The following is a 19,297-nucleotide window of genomic DNA, read 5'->3' on the forward strand; positions in this document are numbered from 1 at the left end:
ACTACTACTGTCCCTATATCTGGGGGCACGGCAGTGCCCCCGCCAAGTCGAGCAAAAACAAGCGGCACGGCCGTACTATCCTTTTCTCGAAGCAGTTCAGGCCATTTTCGACCCCCTATAACTTCGTTGTGAATAACACTAGAAGTCTGAAATTTCAGTAACTACTGATTCATTAAATTTGAATCAGTAGTTTAAGAATTATAACTAGTCAAAGTTTGTGAATTTTGTCACTGACTGACTGACTGACCGATCATCAAAACTCTAAGGCACTTCTAGCAGACATAGAAGCTTCAAATTTAGAATACAATTAGAGTTTAGTGTATAAATCAAGGAAAAACTAAAATATGCTTGTAATAATGGACGGATCAATAAATTTTTCGAAGTTTTGAGCATTATCCATTTTATCGGCAAATTCGTCGCCAAGTCGCCAAATGGTCGCCAAGTTTGTCACCAAGCTCTGGTGTCACTGGCTCGGCATCCGGCAGTATCCAATACAGATTACTGTAAAACGGTCTTTCATATGATGACACTATTCTCGCTGGGAAAAATTAATTAAATCTCAAAATTTCAGGTTTGTAACAATATCTAATTTGAAATAATTCAGTTTGAAGCTGTGGAAGCTGCAAACGCAATGAGTGACTTTCAGAGAATCAATCTGGTAGAAGAAGAGCAAACTGATCTTCAAAGTATGATCGCAAAACTTAATATCGATCAAAAAAGAGTCTTCGATATGATCACAAATAAAATGGACACAACTGATAATAACGCTGACGTTTTACGCTGTTTTGTGAGTGGATTTGGTGGCACTGGAAAGAGATTTTTAATAAAAACTCTGAAAATTTGGGTTAAGACGTATTTAAACAAAAAAAAAAGTGGCAGTTAGTACTCCAACAGAATAGCTGACTATACATAGACTATTGCAGCTGCCTGTAGAACACAAGCAAACACCGAAGTACAAACAACTTTCTGATGAAGTGCTCCAAGTTCTGAGATCAGATTTGAAAGAAATAGTGTTGTTTATCATAGACGAAGTGTCGATGATATCCAATGTTACTTTAACATATATTCATTTACGCTTATCTGAAATATTCGACACAAAAGACGATCAGAATGGGTAGTATGGAAAAAAAACATCTTGTAGTTTTCGGAGATCTCTTGCAGCGGCCGCCGGTAAGAGAAAAGTCGCCTTTTGAAAAACTATCAACTGCTGAAACTAATAAGTGATTAGGTTTCCTCAGTGTACCGAATCTGTGGACTGAACTGTTTGTTCATATACGATGAACTTGCAATTAACATGCGACAGCTCAATGATTCTGACTTTGTTGAAATGCTAAATAGAATAAGATTAGGTGTGATTACATTAAAAGACCGCGACTTACTCTCGACTAGATTAATAACTCTCAAATCCAATTCCAATGAAAACAGATTAATTGAAATAATTGAACACCTCTCGAAACTTCCTGATGATACCGTTTGCTTATTATCTACAAAAAACATGTGTCAACAATTAAATACTGCAATGCTTAAATCTCTTCCACATCACAAAATAAAACTTACAGCTGTAGATAGCATAAATTTCCCCAGATACCTAACAAAAAGAGCTCGTGAATGCATAAAAAAATATGAAGACGATGCTTCTATGACTGCAGGCCTGGAAGAGAACATAATTATAAAAATAGGAGAAAAAGTCATGTTAAGGCGAAATATTGACGTGCGTCTTGGTTTAGTTAATGATTCTATCGGTATAGTGCAAAAGAGTAAAGGTTGATCCGGAAAATACGAAAAATAATTAAGAAAATATACATTACATTTAATAAAGAACATGTTTACGAGCTTAGTCCGGTCAAAACTAAATTTGAAATTATTAATAGAGCTTATGTTCTTCGCGAACCGTTTCCCATATGTATAGCTATGCTATAACTATACACAAAAGTCAGGGTCTAAGTCTAAATAATGCACTGATGGATATCGGTTCTGCAGCGTTCACATCCGGTCAAGTTTACGTGGCACTTCCGAGAGTTGCAAGTCTGGACGGGTTACATCTAATAAATGTCGACTTTGGAAGTATTAAAACGCAGGAATCCTCAATTTGTGAATACAACAGACTAAGAAGCATTTACCGACCAGACTTGTCAAAAATTGTAACATCAAAACTTACGAGAAAAACCCATAGGGACAGGGACTGGGCTTTGAGAAAAACTGTAGCTGAAGTTTAAGAAGTAGTACAGGAAAAGAAAAAGGGGAAGACTATATACAAAAATAAGAAAAGGACTATCTACAAAAAGAAATGAGATGCCATCAAAAACATAACTTGTAAAAAAACCAAGTCTCGCAACTCAGTTCTTCTATCGTAAAAAGCTGTGAGATCCATGTAATACCAAGTCGGTCAATTTATTCCGTCCCTACTTAAGGGTCCTTCTGTATTAAGTTATTACGTAATTAGCTAACCTAACAACATCTTACAGTGACCATATCAATATTAAAAATCTTTTATGGTTTAAATAAATAAATTGACTTGGCCATCGCATAAAAACACAATGTATCTTTACATTAAATTAGATTACATTAACATATTATATTAAATTAGATTGTTTAGTGCGATTGCCAAGTCAATCTATTTATTTAAACCATAAAAGATTTTTAATATTGATATGGTCACTGTAAGATGTTTTTAGGTCAGCTAATTACGTAATAACTTAAGACAGAAGGGCCCTTAAGTAGGGACTGAATAAATTGACCGACTTAGTATTACAGGGATCGCACAACTTTTTACGATAGAAGAACTGAGTTGCGAGACTTGGTTTTTTTACAAGTTATGTTTTTGATGGCATTTTATTTTTCCTAATGCTACTGTTCCCTACATTACCCCTCACTGTTTCCCAAATATTAGTTTTCCCTATAATATATATATAAGAACATTATGTTGTTTTGATTTGGGGTTTTTGAAGCCTCAAAGTAAAGGGGCAGAAAATTGGCGATTTATCACTTTTAAGGCATCCATTTTTCACTTTTAGGGTTACTAGAAAATTATAAAGTTATTCACTTTTAGGGTTATTATAAAACGATATAGTCATTCACTTTTCTTAGATAATTATTAGTCACATTTGAAGACTTATCGCCAACAAAAAGCTACAACTTGGCTCGAATGTCCGATCATGTACCCAATTCTCCTGTCTGGCCAATAAAGGTGAAGGTCGTAAGAAGTTATCGCCTGAAGAAGCCTTTTTTTAAAATTTTCAATTTTTCTAGCTGGCAAAAGAAGCTTTGAAGCGGGAACGATTTCGAGAGGATAATAAAACCATCCCTTTTCTAAAAATTGACGATTGCACAATGCAATAGTGGTGTGATCATTACAAACCAGTTTAAACCGAATCCCCCCCCCCCAAAAAAAAATTAGCCTTGAGAAAAATGTTTTGGAGTTTGAACAGTTTTGAGATGAGATTTTTTCTTTATGATTATCGACGCATGCGGAATCTGATACTCACGTGATTGTTTAAAACCGGTGTGAACTGGTTTTTCAAGAAAAAAATTCTGCCCTCTAAAAAAAAAACTTTTGATTTTGACATGGCCAAAAACCATCGCTTTTCTAAATGTTGGTGATTGCGGATTATGAATCGTATGAGAACAGGATGTTTTTCTATCGGATTGATACCACGTGACTTAAAAAACTATGTTCTCACATGATAACTTGAAATTAGCGAAAGAAGATTTCATTTTTTTTTTTTTTCAATTTTCGTACGTCACAATAAAATTTTATTTCTTTTTCTGCACAAATGAAAATCTTTCTATTTCAATTCATTTCCGAATTATTGATTTATTTTAGTTTCACTTTAGTATTCCTAAATGCATAATTCAATGAAATAAAATATTATTTTAGAAAGTGGAAAAATATGGACAAATAAGATTCTAAAAAATATAAAATTTGCATTATGCTGCAAGATTTATCACATTTTGTTCTATATTCTGTTTCCCCCTAACTTGGCAGTAGTGTATATTCTAGGCATGCCGAATTGCAGTCGTTGTCAGGGGAACTGGGTTACTTTAAAGTACAAAGTTAATAGAAATGCAGATCGCTGGCGAAACTTTATCTCGCAAATTTTTCGCCAATATTTATTTACTTTATTATTACTTTATCGGAGAGTTAATTGCTTCCTTATTTTTTCAATATTATTGATACATTATTTAATAAATCATTAAAGTTATTTCATATCGTTTCTCAAAAGAAAACACTAAATCTTTCAATATTCTGTAAAGAGTAGTTCAGCTAATGTTTTTCGAAAAGATATCTGTATCATCGTTCACATCTTTTAAAACTTTATCTAATGTTGGAATCTCATTTCTACGAAAAAATGCATGGATTTTTCGTGAAATACAGGATAATGTAAAATCATCATATTTTACAAGACCTGAATATTTGTCTACTGTGCCTGGGCGCTTCTTTCCAGGAGTACTTAAAGGACTGGATCCTTTATTTCTTTTTTTCAAAAGGCAAACTGTTCATTGCGAAACACCTGTAAGATGCGAAACTTTATCGACGATTTGATTCATAGAATCTTGAGGGTTTTCTCGAAGTCGAGAATAAACATTTATGTTTCTGCATGCTGCACTTTTTGTTGATTTCATTCGTCTTGAAGGTGTGTACAGCGTAGTCGGTGATAACACTTTCTCTTTTTCAGACATTTTAGAAGTGAATAGAAATGACGAATCGAATAAATATTCAAGAATCAAAACTAATAACTACTAATGTGATTAATAGTATCAAAAAAATCAGCTGGTAAAAAAGCGTGAATAAAAAAGTACGAAAAATGATAAGGATTGCGAATTGAATGAAGCTGAGTTGGCGGAGACGTAAAAGAAAAGCGGGCCAAATATTTGACCTTGAAGACCGGTTCTAGCCAAAGTGGAATTCATTATGTCAATCTTTTAGTTTTATTCTTTCGCTTTATTTACAAAATACTTAACAGATAAGCACTTCTAATTTGAGAATAATTTTAAATACATACTGATAAAAAGGATTTCTGTAATTAATGATATTATTTGATAAATTTCTAAGCATTTTAACTATTTTAAATTCGGAATTGACGGGGAACTTTTTCCCAACGCGGAGCGTCACATTTTCTACCTTTTACAATACTGCCAAGTTAGGGTGAAACAAAGTATACCTTGATCAAGCTTATTATATACTACGTATTTAACATTATTCGGGAGATTTATGTTATTTTGTTAAATAAAAAAACTCAAAAAGAAAATACCTGACTTCCCTTTAAATCACTCAGATCTTCATAATCAATATTATAATCCTGCAACATGTAAAAGAAGTTAACTTTTTGGATTAATAAATAATAGAAATATAAATTAAATGAATTAACATTTTTAAGCATTGAAAATAAATTTATATTTTAACACATTAAAGAATAAATAAAATAAAGCTTATTTAAATACTGTTACGAAATTTCCGGGTTCGTTTGGATAGTGGGAGTTATATGGTGTGGAGAACGCTCAATCAGCAAGTGGCAGTAGAAAATAAAACAACGACGTTTATTTACACGAAGACACACAGGGCAGCACCAAGACGACAACTATATACAGCACAACAGACGATTATCTTCAGCCGAGACGTGCAGCATACACAGCAGCATACAATAAGTCTCTACTGTAGACAGTAGAGCACAGCTTAGTTCAGCACTAGCTTCACTCCGTCGCTGCTCCGCTTATTTCTGGAAGGCCAGTTCTTTACCGTCGATCCCGACTACTCTTCGATTCCACTGGTCCACGACTTCTCAATTCACCCCCGGTTCACGACTGCCCGGCAGCTGCGGCTGCTTCCTTTTATAGGTCTCAGGAGGTGGGGCTAAAAGCCTCTCGACCAATCAGGAACGTTCGAGGCGTAACTCGGTTCCTACTGGACGGATCGGGAAAATTCTCGATGTTTCGGGTATAATCTATTTTGGCGCCAAGTCGCCAAATGGTCGCCAAGGTCTGGGACCTCCTATGGAACCGACTATGCTGGGAAGCCGCATCACAGATTCGTAACAATATTTTCTTTCTCATTTTTTGTCTATTTTAAATACGGCTTAATAAACAAACGTTGAGCTCCGCCATGTTCTTTTCTAGGTGCAAAACTGCGCATGCTCGATGAGAAAATAGTTCTTTTATTAATAAAAATTTAATGTATTGATTCATTGCTGCAAATTTTCGTGGTATACGTGACTTTAAAAAAACAACAACAAACAAACGATATTTTAGAAAATCTCATTTTGAATTTTCTAAGTTACAAAAATTTAGGCATTTAAATTTTAATTATATAGAATGAATTAAACAAATAATGATTTATAATTATTAAATTTTAAACTAAAAAATTTTTCTAACATATTTTCTATAATTTTTTGCTTTTATTTTCTTTATTCACTTAACCCATCAGCTGCCACGATCCCCATTTAAGCTAAATCTGACATCAGAATCCAAAGATACTTCCAGTGGCGTGGTGTGGAAATGCTTTGGGTGACATTGGTGTAAAATAGTTTCGAAATATTACCTTTTGGTACGAATTAGCATTTTTACTGAATCTATCGAGTCATCTTTGGCGAGTTATTTGGCGATTTATATCTACATCCGAAAATCGAATTTGTGCTTTAGCCATGTTTCTCTCACCCAATTGAAACAAAAGTTGGACACAAAACTTGCACTTGTAGTTACAAAATTCTATACCAAATTTGATACATTTAAATCATTGCTTTTTTTTAAAATTATCGCGTTTGCATGTTTCTGAAAGTATAGAAAAATAGACAATCAACCCTTGGTTGGATTTGGCTCACAATTTGACGTCTGCTCTGTAAATCTTAAATAGGTTACCGAATTTTATATATATAATTCTCTTCATTTTGTAGTTATCGTGTTAAATTATATTAGAACATGTAGACAGACGGACTTCTAAGCATATTTTACACAAAAATTGATTTAAAAAAATCTGCAAATTTAGTATTAAGACCGTATACCAAATTTTCACCCGTCTAGCTCAAAAGCTTTTTTAAAATTATCTTTGTCACAGACAGACGGACATTTTCCAAAAATGTGTTTTTCGAACTTATGAAGGTCTAAAACGTGGAGATTCTTTCTCCACGTTTCGATCTCGAAATTTTAGACTTCAGGGGGTTGGGATGAGTGAGGATGGAACCTGGGACCTTGTGATTCGCAGTCCAGTAACATAACCATTATACAAAAGCAATTGCTCGTGCAACGTAGTTGTTAACTGGATTATATGCTATTCACCATAGACTCTCCCTCCAGTGAGTCGGAGGAGAGACGGACGATATGACTGTTGAGCGGTGATGTATTTAGCTGTTGTCTAATGGGCCTGTACCCAGTTCAGTTACGCCAAGCGTTATGGCGAGCGTGTGTGAGTGAGTGGTTGCTGATGTTGCTGCGCCAAGCGAATCTGGCTACTTTGGTTTGCTCATGCTGCGTCACGTGAGTGTGACGACTTTGGGATGCTGCGTCAAGTGAATCTGACGATTTTTGGTTGCTGTGGGTAGATGGCGCCACAACAGCTGTTACGAAGGTTGAAGGTTCATCTCCCGAGTCACCAATTTAGGGGATTGGGATGAGCGAGGATAGAACTTGGGACCTTTTGGTTTGCAGTCCAGTAACATAACCATTACACAAAAGCAATGGCTCGTGCAGCGTAGTTGTTAGCAGGATTATATGCTATTCACACAAGACGATTACTCTACTTTCTCTACACTACGTATACGAGAAAGTAAAAATGAGCAAGATATTTAAAGAAAAAAATTGCAAAAGTAAGAAATATTGCTTCACATATTTTAAATATACAGATGCAAATTATATTTATCCTCAATTTATTATAAATACAAAGATTTAAATTTTATATGTTGGCTAATTAAAAAAGTTATGGTGTCAAAAATTCTAAGTAAACAGTTGACATAAAATTTGTTTGACATGCAACAGAGTTATTAACACCACACTCTTCCCCCTCAAATCACTAAATAGAATCGAGGCCATATGAATTAATCATTCATTCAGATATCAATTATTTATTGAAGTAGAAATGATAGTCCTATTCATTTAGCTACTTCTCAGTAGCTTATTATTGACATTTTAAAGAGAAAAATTTCATATAAAATTACTTATCTATATACATAAAACGCTAACGTACGTGGCACACAAATCGAGCTTATTACTAATTGTCGAATGGCAACAATTAAATATAAACAAAACATCATTAGAATATCAACCTGCTTCATTTATTGAACACTAGCCGCCTTTGGCGACCAGCCGGTTCGCCAATCTTAATGTTCGTTAAAATTTTCATAGTTAAATATTTTATGCAATTCCTACTTTAATAGCTTCTTCATCAAAATATTTTAAAACTTCAAATTTTGATAGGCGTATAATTCACTCATAATATTATAAACGCCTTGAATCATAACGTAATATGTATCTCTCTCATTTTCTGTTGGCTCCCATAGAATTTATACTTTAAATTAAAGTGGAAAGGATTAATCTGCAATTAATATAATAATATTTTTTACTGAAACAAAGTATTTTTTTTTGTAATATGATTATTGAAAACAGTCACTGAGTGTTTAAACTTTATGGGCACTAAAGAATATATTTCTTAATTTATGTAATATTTCAAAAATTTGTCAACAAAATTTTCTCAGATTCATCATGACCAGATTGATTCATTAACAATGTTTAATTTTAAATGCATCAAACACTAAAAAAAAAAAAAAACGAATCATTTAAAATAATCGGTTGAAAACAGGTTAAAAAAAACTACTTAAAAGACGATGGTCTTAAAACTATAATCATACACAAAAAATATATAACTAATATAAATACACTTTAATTACAAAAGCATGCAACTAATCTCAAAATAATTTAAATCGTCCGTTGATATTGGTTGTCATGTCAACAATCAGAACACAATGCGCATGCGTGAATTTACAACGCTAGTTACGGTAATGCAAATGCGTGAGTTTTTCTAAGCCAGTTGGGGTAACGCTATGCAGATTAGAAATTTTTATTTCCTTTATTCTGTTTTATTTTAATTCAAAAGTATTTCAGAATTAATCTGAAAGATCGATTAATTAACAATGTTTAATTTTAAATGCATCAAACATTACGAAAATAAACAGAATCCTTTGAAATAATCAGCCGAAAAATCTTAAGCCTAGCCTCATTACTGTTGGGAAAAAAAACTGAACTCTTACTCATTTGGTGGTAGGGAAAATGAATAATTTTTTGTCGAGAAAGTTAGCTTTTAATTAATAATTAAAATTCTAATTAAAAATTCAAAAAAGGGACCCCAGGTTCACATTCCCGACCTCTAAGGTATACATGTACCAAATTTGGTAGCTGTAGGTCAAATGGTCTTTTCTGTGGAGCGCCAACACACACACACACACATTGAACTTTTTATATATAAGTATAGATGTTTTTTTAAAGCAAGCGAAGAGGGGAAAAAAGCTATTCTAAAAAATTGGGTAAAGCAGGTGTTCTTATTAAATAAGTAATTTTAAAAAAAAATGAAACGAAAAATGGGAAAAGTTATTCTGTAAAATTGTGTAAACCTGTCTTAGAAACTTCTTTTCCCTTTCCAGCTGTGTTGCCATAGAAACCGGCGCACAGCTGTTTACACGTTTATGTTTATCTATTCAGATTTTATAACATCTAATCAGAGTAACGGTGAATATCAGTGTTCGTGTTCGTCAATAAATGTTAATTTTTTTAATAACATGATTAACGAAAACAGAGTCACTGAGCATTTAAACCTTATGAGAACTAAAAAATATCTTTCTTAATTTATGTAATATCTCAAGAATTTGTCGACCAGCCGGTTCGCCAATCTTAATGTTCGTTAAAATTTTTATATTTAAATATTTTATGCAATTCCTACTTTAATAGCTTCTTCATCAAAATATTTTAAAACTTCAAATTTTGATAATCATATTATTCACTCATAATATTATAAAGGCCTTCAGTCATAACGTAATATGTATCCCTCTCATTTTCTGTTAGCACCCGTAAAATTTATGCTTTAAATTAAAGTGGAAAGAATTAATCTTCAATTAATATAATAATATTTTTTACTGAAACAAATCATTTTTTTATAATCTGATTACTGAAAATCACTCAGCGTTTAAACTTCATGGGCACTAAAGAATATCTTTTTAAATTTATGTAATATCTCAAGAGTTGGTCAACAAAATTTTCTTAGATTCATTATGAGCAGATCGATTCATTAACAATGTTTAAATTTAAATGCATCAAACACTAAGAAATTAAAACGAATCGTTTAAAATAAACGGTTGAAAACAGGTTTTAAAAAAACTGCTTAAAAAACAATGTACTTAAAACTATAAGCATATACAAAAAATATATAACTAACATAAATACAATTTAATTACAAAAGCCTGCAACTAACCCAAAAATAATTTAAATCATTCATTGATAACGTTGTCATGACAACAATCAGAACAGAATGCGCATGCGTGAATTTTCTTCGCCGGTTACGTAACGCAAATACGTGATTTTTTTTCTACGCCAGTTGGGGTAACGCTATGCGGATTAGAAATTTTTAATTTCCTTTATTCTGTTTTATTTTAATTCAAAAGTACTTCAGAATGAATCTGAAAGATTGATTCATTAACAATGTTTAATTTTAAATGCATCCAACATTAAGAAAATAAACAGAACCGATTGAAATAATCCGCCGAAAAATTTTAACCCTAGCCTCATTACTGTTGGGAGAAAAAAAAAACTGAAGCCTTTCTCGTTTGGCGCTGGGGATAATGGAAGATTTTTTTGGCGGAAAAGTTGGCGGTGGGGAAAATGGAAGATTTTTTTTGGTGGGAAAGTTAGTTTTTAATTAATAATTAAAATTCTAATTAAAAATTCGAAAAAAGAAACCCCAGGTGCACATTCCCAACCTCCAAGGTATACATGTACCAAATTTGGTAGCTGTATGTCAAACGGTCTGGCCTGTAGAGCGCCAACACACACACACACACACACATTGAGCTTTATTATAAGTATAGATTTTTACAAATATACTAAATCAAACGCTTCGCTTAGCTAATTAATGGAGTGCAAAATATTATTAGAAATGTTCTGCTCATATCACCAAAGAGGATATTCAGTCAGAGGAAAGAATCTATAAATTTACTAGTAATTTATATTCCAATTTCCCAAGAAATTCGTTTCAACAAATTATGTTTTAATTGAATTCATGTAATTTAGTCGTATCAAATTACAAAATGAAATGTTTTTTTAAAGAAATTCATCCATTATTAATAATTTAACAGTCTAAAATCTCAAAAATCTATGCAGAAAAACTGGTCGCGAAAGTCGGCTAGTTTTAATATAACGCTTCATGCAGTCTTTTTTTTTCCTGATGTTAAAATAAAATAATATTCCTCTTTCGTTCTATACAATGTTAACTTAAATAAAACTAAAATAAAAACAAAAAGGTAAAATAGAAATATATTGTAAAAAATTTTGTACTTAATTGGCAAACAAATCAAGAACATCTGTGAGAATTCGTAGATGAGTTATTTCATATTTTTTTCATTGCAGAGTACCGTTTTCAACTATAATTTAAATCAATAGCAATTAAAAAAAATCGAATTCGCTTAAAAATTTTAAAATCCAAGAATTCTAATCTATGTTTATTAAAATCGATATAAGTGATCGTATCGTATTTACCCCTTTACCATGTTTTAACCAAAACAAAATATTTTTAAGTAATGAAAAGCTTTAATAATATTTTATTTATAAATTTACTTACCTCTTCTGCCGTGGCAACTTGAAATATCAGGATAAAGCACACAAATGCGACTTTTAGCATCTTCATATTGCTAGTCGACTAGAAATGAAAAGAGCCTTTGTAAGAGTTCCCCTTATATACAAAATTTTTTGTAAGTAATGGAAATTTTAATTTCCATTAGTCTTATATATCATTCAAAAACACGTTAATTAGTTTTCTATCACTATATTTCCACGTATAAATAAGCATAAAAAATCGCATTTATTATTTTGTGTAGAAATCGCTTATTGTCTTACGTGACAATCAATTGCTTAACATTCATGTCATTAAATTCGTCAAGGTTCTGCTCCAATAATGGGTGTAATTTTGAATAAAAAATATTATTGTTAAGCCCATCGTTCATTAAAATGAGACATTTCAGGAAAAAAGGAATAATAAAATATAATGTCATTTTATTTGCAGATTTACATAGACTTTGCGACAACTGAATTTTTGTTAATTTTTTTTTTCTGAAAATTTAAACAAGATAATTAAAGAAATGATTTATTTCCTCGTTCGCTTATACAGTTTGATGTATTTTAAGTTTACATTTCATTATAAAGTATAAATAAAGTAAGCAGTTAGCAATTTGGAACTTTTAAGCTTTGCCGGTGAGGTTTAAAGCAAATCTATAGATTGAGTGTAAAAACCGCTTACTAATTGCTATTTATATAGCTTATTGACTTTCTTGAGTTATCATTTTCCTACAAAAGCCCTACTGTTAGTCCATCTTATTATTTTCAAAAAGATCATTTGTTCGGAAACAAAACAAAAATGTTGCAAATTCGGCCGCTTAATAAAACCTATAACCGGCTACTCCGACCCCCCCGTAGGCACACGAAAAAATCTGAATGACTGGATCTTCGTGACAACAACACTGGAGGGAATTTTGGGTGAGTCCTAAGAGTCATCACCGGCCACGATACAACCCTTCCCTTGGAAAGTACATCTTGTCATCGATGGAACCTCCCGATCTCCACCTTTTTCTGTATGAGAAGGCGAGAACCAAGCACCATACCGGAAGCTTCTCAACCTCATTTACGAGGTACCTCCCCCCCCCGAGTGGGAGGCCACTTAATGAAAAATTACCCCGATAAGGACAAGGTGATTTGCTTAAATTATAGATAAGAAAATCATAAGGGCGTAAAAAGTAAATAAAAAGCATGTTGCCAAAAATTATAAAGGTTAAATGATAGATTTTAGAAAAGTTTTGATGTAATTCATAACCTTAAAATCAGAAATTATGAAACTTATTTACGCGAACTGGAAGAAACTTCCGGCATGTGATTGGTTCCCGCCACTTCTGTAGGTACACAAAAAGATGGGGGTCTGACTCCTCACATCGATGATGAGACGTACTTTCCAATGGAAGGGTTGTACCGTGGCCGGTGGTGGCCCTTAGGACTCAACCAGAGTTTCCGTCAGTGTTGCTGTTGCGGCCGTTCCTTCATTCAGATTTTTCGCGACATTGAAAGAGCTTGAAGAGTCGATCTGTGTGACATGTGCATCGATAGAGATACTTCAGGGAGGGATGAAAAATTCCTTGCCTGTTTGCGTCACCTCTGTACTGCTTGCGGAGAACATTTTGAACCAAGTTTGACTTGATTCCAAAAACTGCATGAAGGATTTGTTTGATTTGGCTATTTCTATTTTCTAAAAACATGCGACTGTTTTGAAGAATTACCTTAACTAGCCCTCTAAGTTTTCCTAAGAAGATTGGTCTAAAACATTGAAATTGTTGATCATCCTAAAATAATGATCTTCATATATTTATTTGTCGATCGCATTTGATCGCAGAAGATTGAACCGTCAGATTATCAAGATTATTTTATTGAATATGATTCTTATAATCGAAGGACTATATAAATTTAGACTCAATAATTATTTTTAGAAGCACATTTGTTAATTAAAAAAATAAATATAAAATATTACATACGGCATTTGTTGTTGTTTCTAATGGCACTTATCATAGACAAGCCCGCTGACAAAGTCAGCGATTTTAAGCCGAGAGAGCGTCTCTTGTTTTTCAATAGTGCCATCTAGGGCCAAAAGTACGTCTTCGCTACTCATGCGCCACAACAATTTTTATGAGGCAGAGTTCATTCATGCATTTCATTCACTTACCCACAGGAAGATGACACACACACACATTCGTTTGCACAACCCCTTTTTACATTGAGACTTTCACACACCTCACAGATAGAGCACAGGGGAAGAACAATCATGCCCGAACCAAGACTCGAGCCCGGAATGCCAAGATCACGGGGAAGACGCGCTACCCCTAATCCAGGACGCCGGCATACAGCATTTAAATATTAAAACTGAATTTTATGATTAATCAGATAATTTGTCATCTTGAAAATTCTCTGAAATATTACATAAATTAAAAGAAAATATTCTACAGTAGTCTACAATAGTCTATTCTACAGTACTACAGTAGTAGAGTCTACAGTGCTACAGTCATATTTAAAAAAAAGTGTTTAGATTCAATAAAAGAATTTTCATGTTCATTCTAGTTTTATCATCTCCGCTTCAATTTTACAAAAGCTGACAGAAAACTAGAGAGATGCATAGTACAATGAACAGAATAACGTAAAGCTTCTATAATAATTTTAGTTATATTACTATAAAAATGTGAAGCTTAAAAGTATTCAGCAGAAAAAGCTTTGAAAAGATCAATTTACAAAATATTTAATAGAAATTTCAGCGAACATTAATCCTGATGAACCAGATAGTCGCCAAAGGCTGCTAGTAATAATATTAAATTAAGGAAAGGTGTTTACTTTCAAAAACAAATACTTTTCATCATCGTATGGAAAGAATAAGGATGTTTTCTCCGATTTAAAATGTGTGAATTTGTGCAATTATTCATTACGGTTCCTTTTGTCTCTTTCCAAAAAATAAGTATAAGCTGATGAAACGGCTTTCCATTGTGTTTTCCTGACAGTTCATTATATCTAAAGATTCAAATAATGATTTTTGTTTCTTTTTTCTCATTAACGGAAAATACTATTACGTATAGCGTTGCAATTAAGGGAAAAACCAAAATAAAGACAATGATTGCTTTGAAATGATTTAAAATGCGCCAATATTTTTATCCTGTGATATAAAAAATATTTTTCATGTCAGGAAATTGATTTAGGTTTTATTTAGATTTCTGAACAAGAATAAAATTTTTTTTAATTCTAATTTTTTAAGATGTAAATTAAACCATCAAAATTACTAACTGACAGCTACACATATTCTTACTAAGGGATCTATGACGCTTCAACTTCCACAACATCAACGATAATTCATACAATCGAAATGTCTATCAATGGATGGATAACTGAATAAATATATAAAATGTATAAATTTTCTTTAATTCATATTATTAATTTTTATTATAATTAAACATTTTCAGTGATCAGTTGTTCGCTTACTACATTTATAGTATTAATGTCATTTATAATCATAGTATTTGATGAATGGCATCTTATCAGAACAAATAAAAGTATTATTTCAAATTGTCTCCTCGCCAATTCAACTCAAATTGTCGAAACCTCCTCGCCAATTCAAAAAGTACAGCGGTAGTACGAGGTTAGCCGCAAGACTGTAAGCATGTGAAGATTTACGACCGTGAGATTTACTTATGTTAAGCTTGTAGGTGTAAATATTGACTAATTGTGTGTAATTGTAAGTGTAGTGTTTTGTGTAAGTGATTGTGAATGAAATTCTTTTTAAATTGTTGGAGCCCGTTTTTATTGCAGTACTCTTACATCTACTAATACAAAGATGAATGTGCGTGTGTGTATCTATTGATGTCCTACATGCCAAATTGTTGGAATTACAGCTTCCAAACTCAGTGTATATATATACTGAGTACAAAGTATATATATATATATATATACTTTGAAAGATAGGAATGTACATCTCGGAGCGAAGGTGTGTGTTTTTTAAAAATTTAGTTTAATTAAGAGACATTTTGATGGGGGGTTTTTCACAGCTTTCGAATATATTACAACGCAAAAGTAATTTTTGCATCACTGTAAAATTTAAATAATTGTCTTTTTAATAATATTAATTTAGTTCTACATTTTTTTTAATTCTGGCAATTTTATAAAAAATTTTACTCACTTTCAACCATAAATTAATTACATTGTTGCCCTGAAATTCAAACTGTTTTCATTGCTCTATCAAATATTTCAATGCATAATTTTTTTTTCATCTATGAAAAACTAAGGACGGATTTAGTTTAATTATATTAACGTCCCGTTGTAAAGCCACACTAGGACTATTTTGGGACGGACCTTGTCATTTTGAATCGCGGTCAGATGACGAGGACGACACCTGAGCTGACACCCCCTCTCCACACCACACCAGCGGGAGGACGTTTGGCATGACGGATTTAACATGCAACAGACCCCCTTACACGACGGTTCTTCGGTGGAATCGGGTCACGAAGCTGGAACCCTACGGCTCACAAGCCGAGACCTTACCACCAGGCCACCGCGGCCTAAACTTAAGAAGGAAGATACTGCTTAAGGTATGTGACTCGTTTAGGATGCTTTTTTTAAAAAAAACTTTCAAAAATAATCATACTTTTTGAATTTTTGCAAAAAAAAAAAAAAAAAAAAAGATTGAAAAAACACCTATGAAACCAAAATATGCCTTTTAAGTTGCAAAAGTTTTTTAAGAATTGGTAAAAGGGACTTTTTTTTGAATAAAAAGAGGCACGCTGCAAAATTCTTCCAAATAATTTGCTTAAACTCGTTAGAGGTTTATCATATGATTTGCTTAATATTTTGCAGATATCTTAAGAAACATATTATCTAGTTTCTGAACTAAAAAGGAAACTGCATTTCTGTGTATTTTTAAATATTGAGCTAATCATGACCTGACAAGAAATGTTTAGTTTTTTTTTTTTTTTTTTTTTTTTTTTTTTTTTTTAACATTGTGAAACATTAAATCAACTATAAAATATTTCTAAATGAAGAGATTGCTTATTCTCTGGTTCAAGAACTGCAGAACATATTGAGAAATTTTTATACCTAATATGAACCAAAAATATGAATACAATTTTAATGTATGAAGTTTTTGGTAAGAAAATTCTATCAAAGAATTGAATTTGGGAAAACTGCATCTAAAAATGTAAAATAGTACTTAGACGTAGGTAAACGTAAATATAACCAGCGAGAGTGTCTTCCCAAAACTTCCTTATATAATTTTTAATATTTTAGCGGTGTGTGATGTGCTAGGATAGAACCTGGCACCTTATGGTTCTCAGTCCAGTAACATAATCATTATGCAAAATCAATTGCCCGTGCAGTGTAGTTGTTAACTGGCTTATATGCTATTCACCACAGACTCTTCCTCCAGTGAGTCGGAGGTGAGACGAACGATATGCATTTTTTTAGCTGTTGTCTAATGGGCCTGTACCCAGTTGAGTAGCGCCAAGCGTTATGGCGAGCGTGTGTGGGTGAGTGGTTGCTGATGCTGTTGCTGCGTCAAGTGAGTCTGACGACTTTGGTTGCGGGTAGTCGGCGCCACATCAGCTGTATGAAGGTTGAAGGTTCATTGTCCGAGGTCACCAGTTTAGCGAATTGAGATGCCCGAGGATAGAACCTGGGATCTTATGGTTCGCAGTCCAGTAGCATAACCATTATACAAAAGCAATTGCCCGTGCAGCGTAGCTGTTAACTGGCTTATATGCTATTCACCACAATATATTGGTCATGCCAGAACGCCTTGCATAGCACTGGCATACGAATTCAATAGTTACGGAATATTAACGTTTGAAGTGAATTTGGCATTTTTACTGTATCTATCCTATCAACCTTGGCGAGTTATTTGGCGGTTTATCCCTGACATGCGTTAATAAATCCGCAAATCGAATTTGCGTTTTATACACGTTTTCTCAACTGATTGAAGCAAAAATTTGACACAAAACTACATTTGTAGTCATAAAATCTCCTACCAAATTTGATATATTTGAATCAATGCATTTCTGAATAATTGGGTTTATATATTTCTGAAAGCACACACCGACAAACAATCCACCCTTTGGCGATTTTGGCTCTGAATTTTGCAGGTATCTACTCTATAGATGTTGAATCGGTATACCGAATCTTATTTAACTAACTTTCTTAGTTTTGTAGTTATTGAAATTAACGTATCCAGAAAATCGTCATGACAGTTCGATTATAGTCTTCTTTCTTTGGGAACAGAGTCTTAAAGGTTTGGAACTTCATTCCCTCCAAAGTAGAGTATGTGGTTATGATGCATGTTGAATTTTGTGACGAAAATTAAATGTCTTCCCTTTTTCGTGGCTCGGGAGAAAGCATTAGCTCAGAATTTGCACCATTTATCTGATCACAAATCAACATGGGCCCCTAAATAAAATCCCCGACAACTATGACGAATCCCTTTGCATGAAAATTGAATGTCAAGATGACTAATCAAAATAGTAAGCTGAAGTTTCTCCTTATTTGTTCCATTTCTTTATAATTAATTAACGAAGAAATACTTTTAGCAAGTAACATATTATATACAGGGTGTCTCAAAAACCTTGACCGCGGCTTTTATTCCTGAAATATTGATCGTAGACATATACTGTAAATTACAAAGTTGCTTAAAAAAAAGTGCAAAATGCTATGAAATCGATTAAAGTTTTCAGGGGATTAAACTTTAAAAAATACAAAATTTAAATTTTTATACGGAACCCGTACAAAAAAATTCCCAGTGAGTAAAATATGCCCCATCCTCTAATAAGGTCATGTACAAAATTTCAGCATTTTATCGCAAAAAGTCTCAAAGATATGAAACTGCATAAATGCTGACTTAAACCACTTTTCGATGCCTGGATATGAGTTTGCAACGAGAAAAAATCATGTCGGATGTTCGTGTTTTAGGGGTTGTACACAAATTAACAAAGAAAGTAATGATTGAATAAATAAATAATAATTTTACTATTAATTTGTTCAAAGGTATTAAAAATTTGTAGAAATAATAACTTAAAGGAAAAATTACATAAGGAAAGGTTACTTTAATGAAAGATTAAATAAGATTTTTTACAAGTTCACTGACTGTGCTATTTTTAAGTTATATTCTGTAATTCATGATATAAAATTTTAAAGTAATTTTCAGGAAGCATAGATTTTAAAATCTGTATTTAAAACTAAAGATATGAAGCCTATTTAATTTTCTTATGGTGCATTCCTGCGTCGCGTCATCTGCACTGAAGCTGTAAACATTTCATTTCAATTTGTGATTGATCCTTCTCCAACTTTGTTTTAACATATCTTTGAGAATTTACATGATAAAATTCTGAAATTTTGTACATGCCTTATTAGAGGATGGGGCATATTTTACTCACTGGGGATTTTTTTGTACAGGGTCCATATAAAAATTTAAATTTTGTATTTTTTAAAGTTTAATCCCCTGAAAATTTTAATCATTTCATAACATTTTGCCCCTTTTTTTACGCAACTT

General features: G+C 32.7%; 1 protein-coding gene across 1 annotated transcript in view; it reads right to left on the reverse strand.

Annotated features, from left to right (window-relative positions):
* Positions 1 to 19,297, reverse strand: part of LOC129957014 (chymotrypsinogen B-like) — a 64,685-nt gene that overhangs the window by 22,780 nt on the left and 22,608 nt on the right. The window contains exons 2-3 of the mRNA XM_056069121.1: positions 11,810 to 11,887; positions 5,253 to 5,300 (exon numbers count right to left, since the gene is read on the reverse strand). Coding sequence (XP_055925096.1) covers positions 5,253 to 5,300; positions 11,810 to 11,875 — 114 coding nt within the window. The 5' untranslated portion in view covers positions 11,876 to 11,887. The remainder of the gene's footprint in view (positions 1 to 5,252; positions 5,301 to 11,809; positions 11,888 to 19,297) is intronic.

This window comes from Argiope bruennichi, chromosome 11 (assembly GCF_947563725.1).
Source record: "Argiope bruennichi chromosome 11, qqArgBrue1.1, whole genome shotgun sequence".
NCBI lineage: Eukaryota > Metazoa > Arthropoda > Arachnida > Araneae > Araneidae > Argiope > Argiope bruennichi.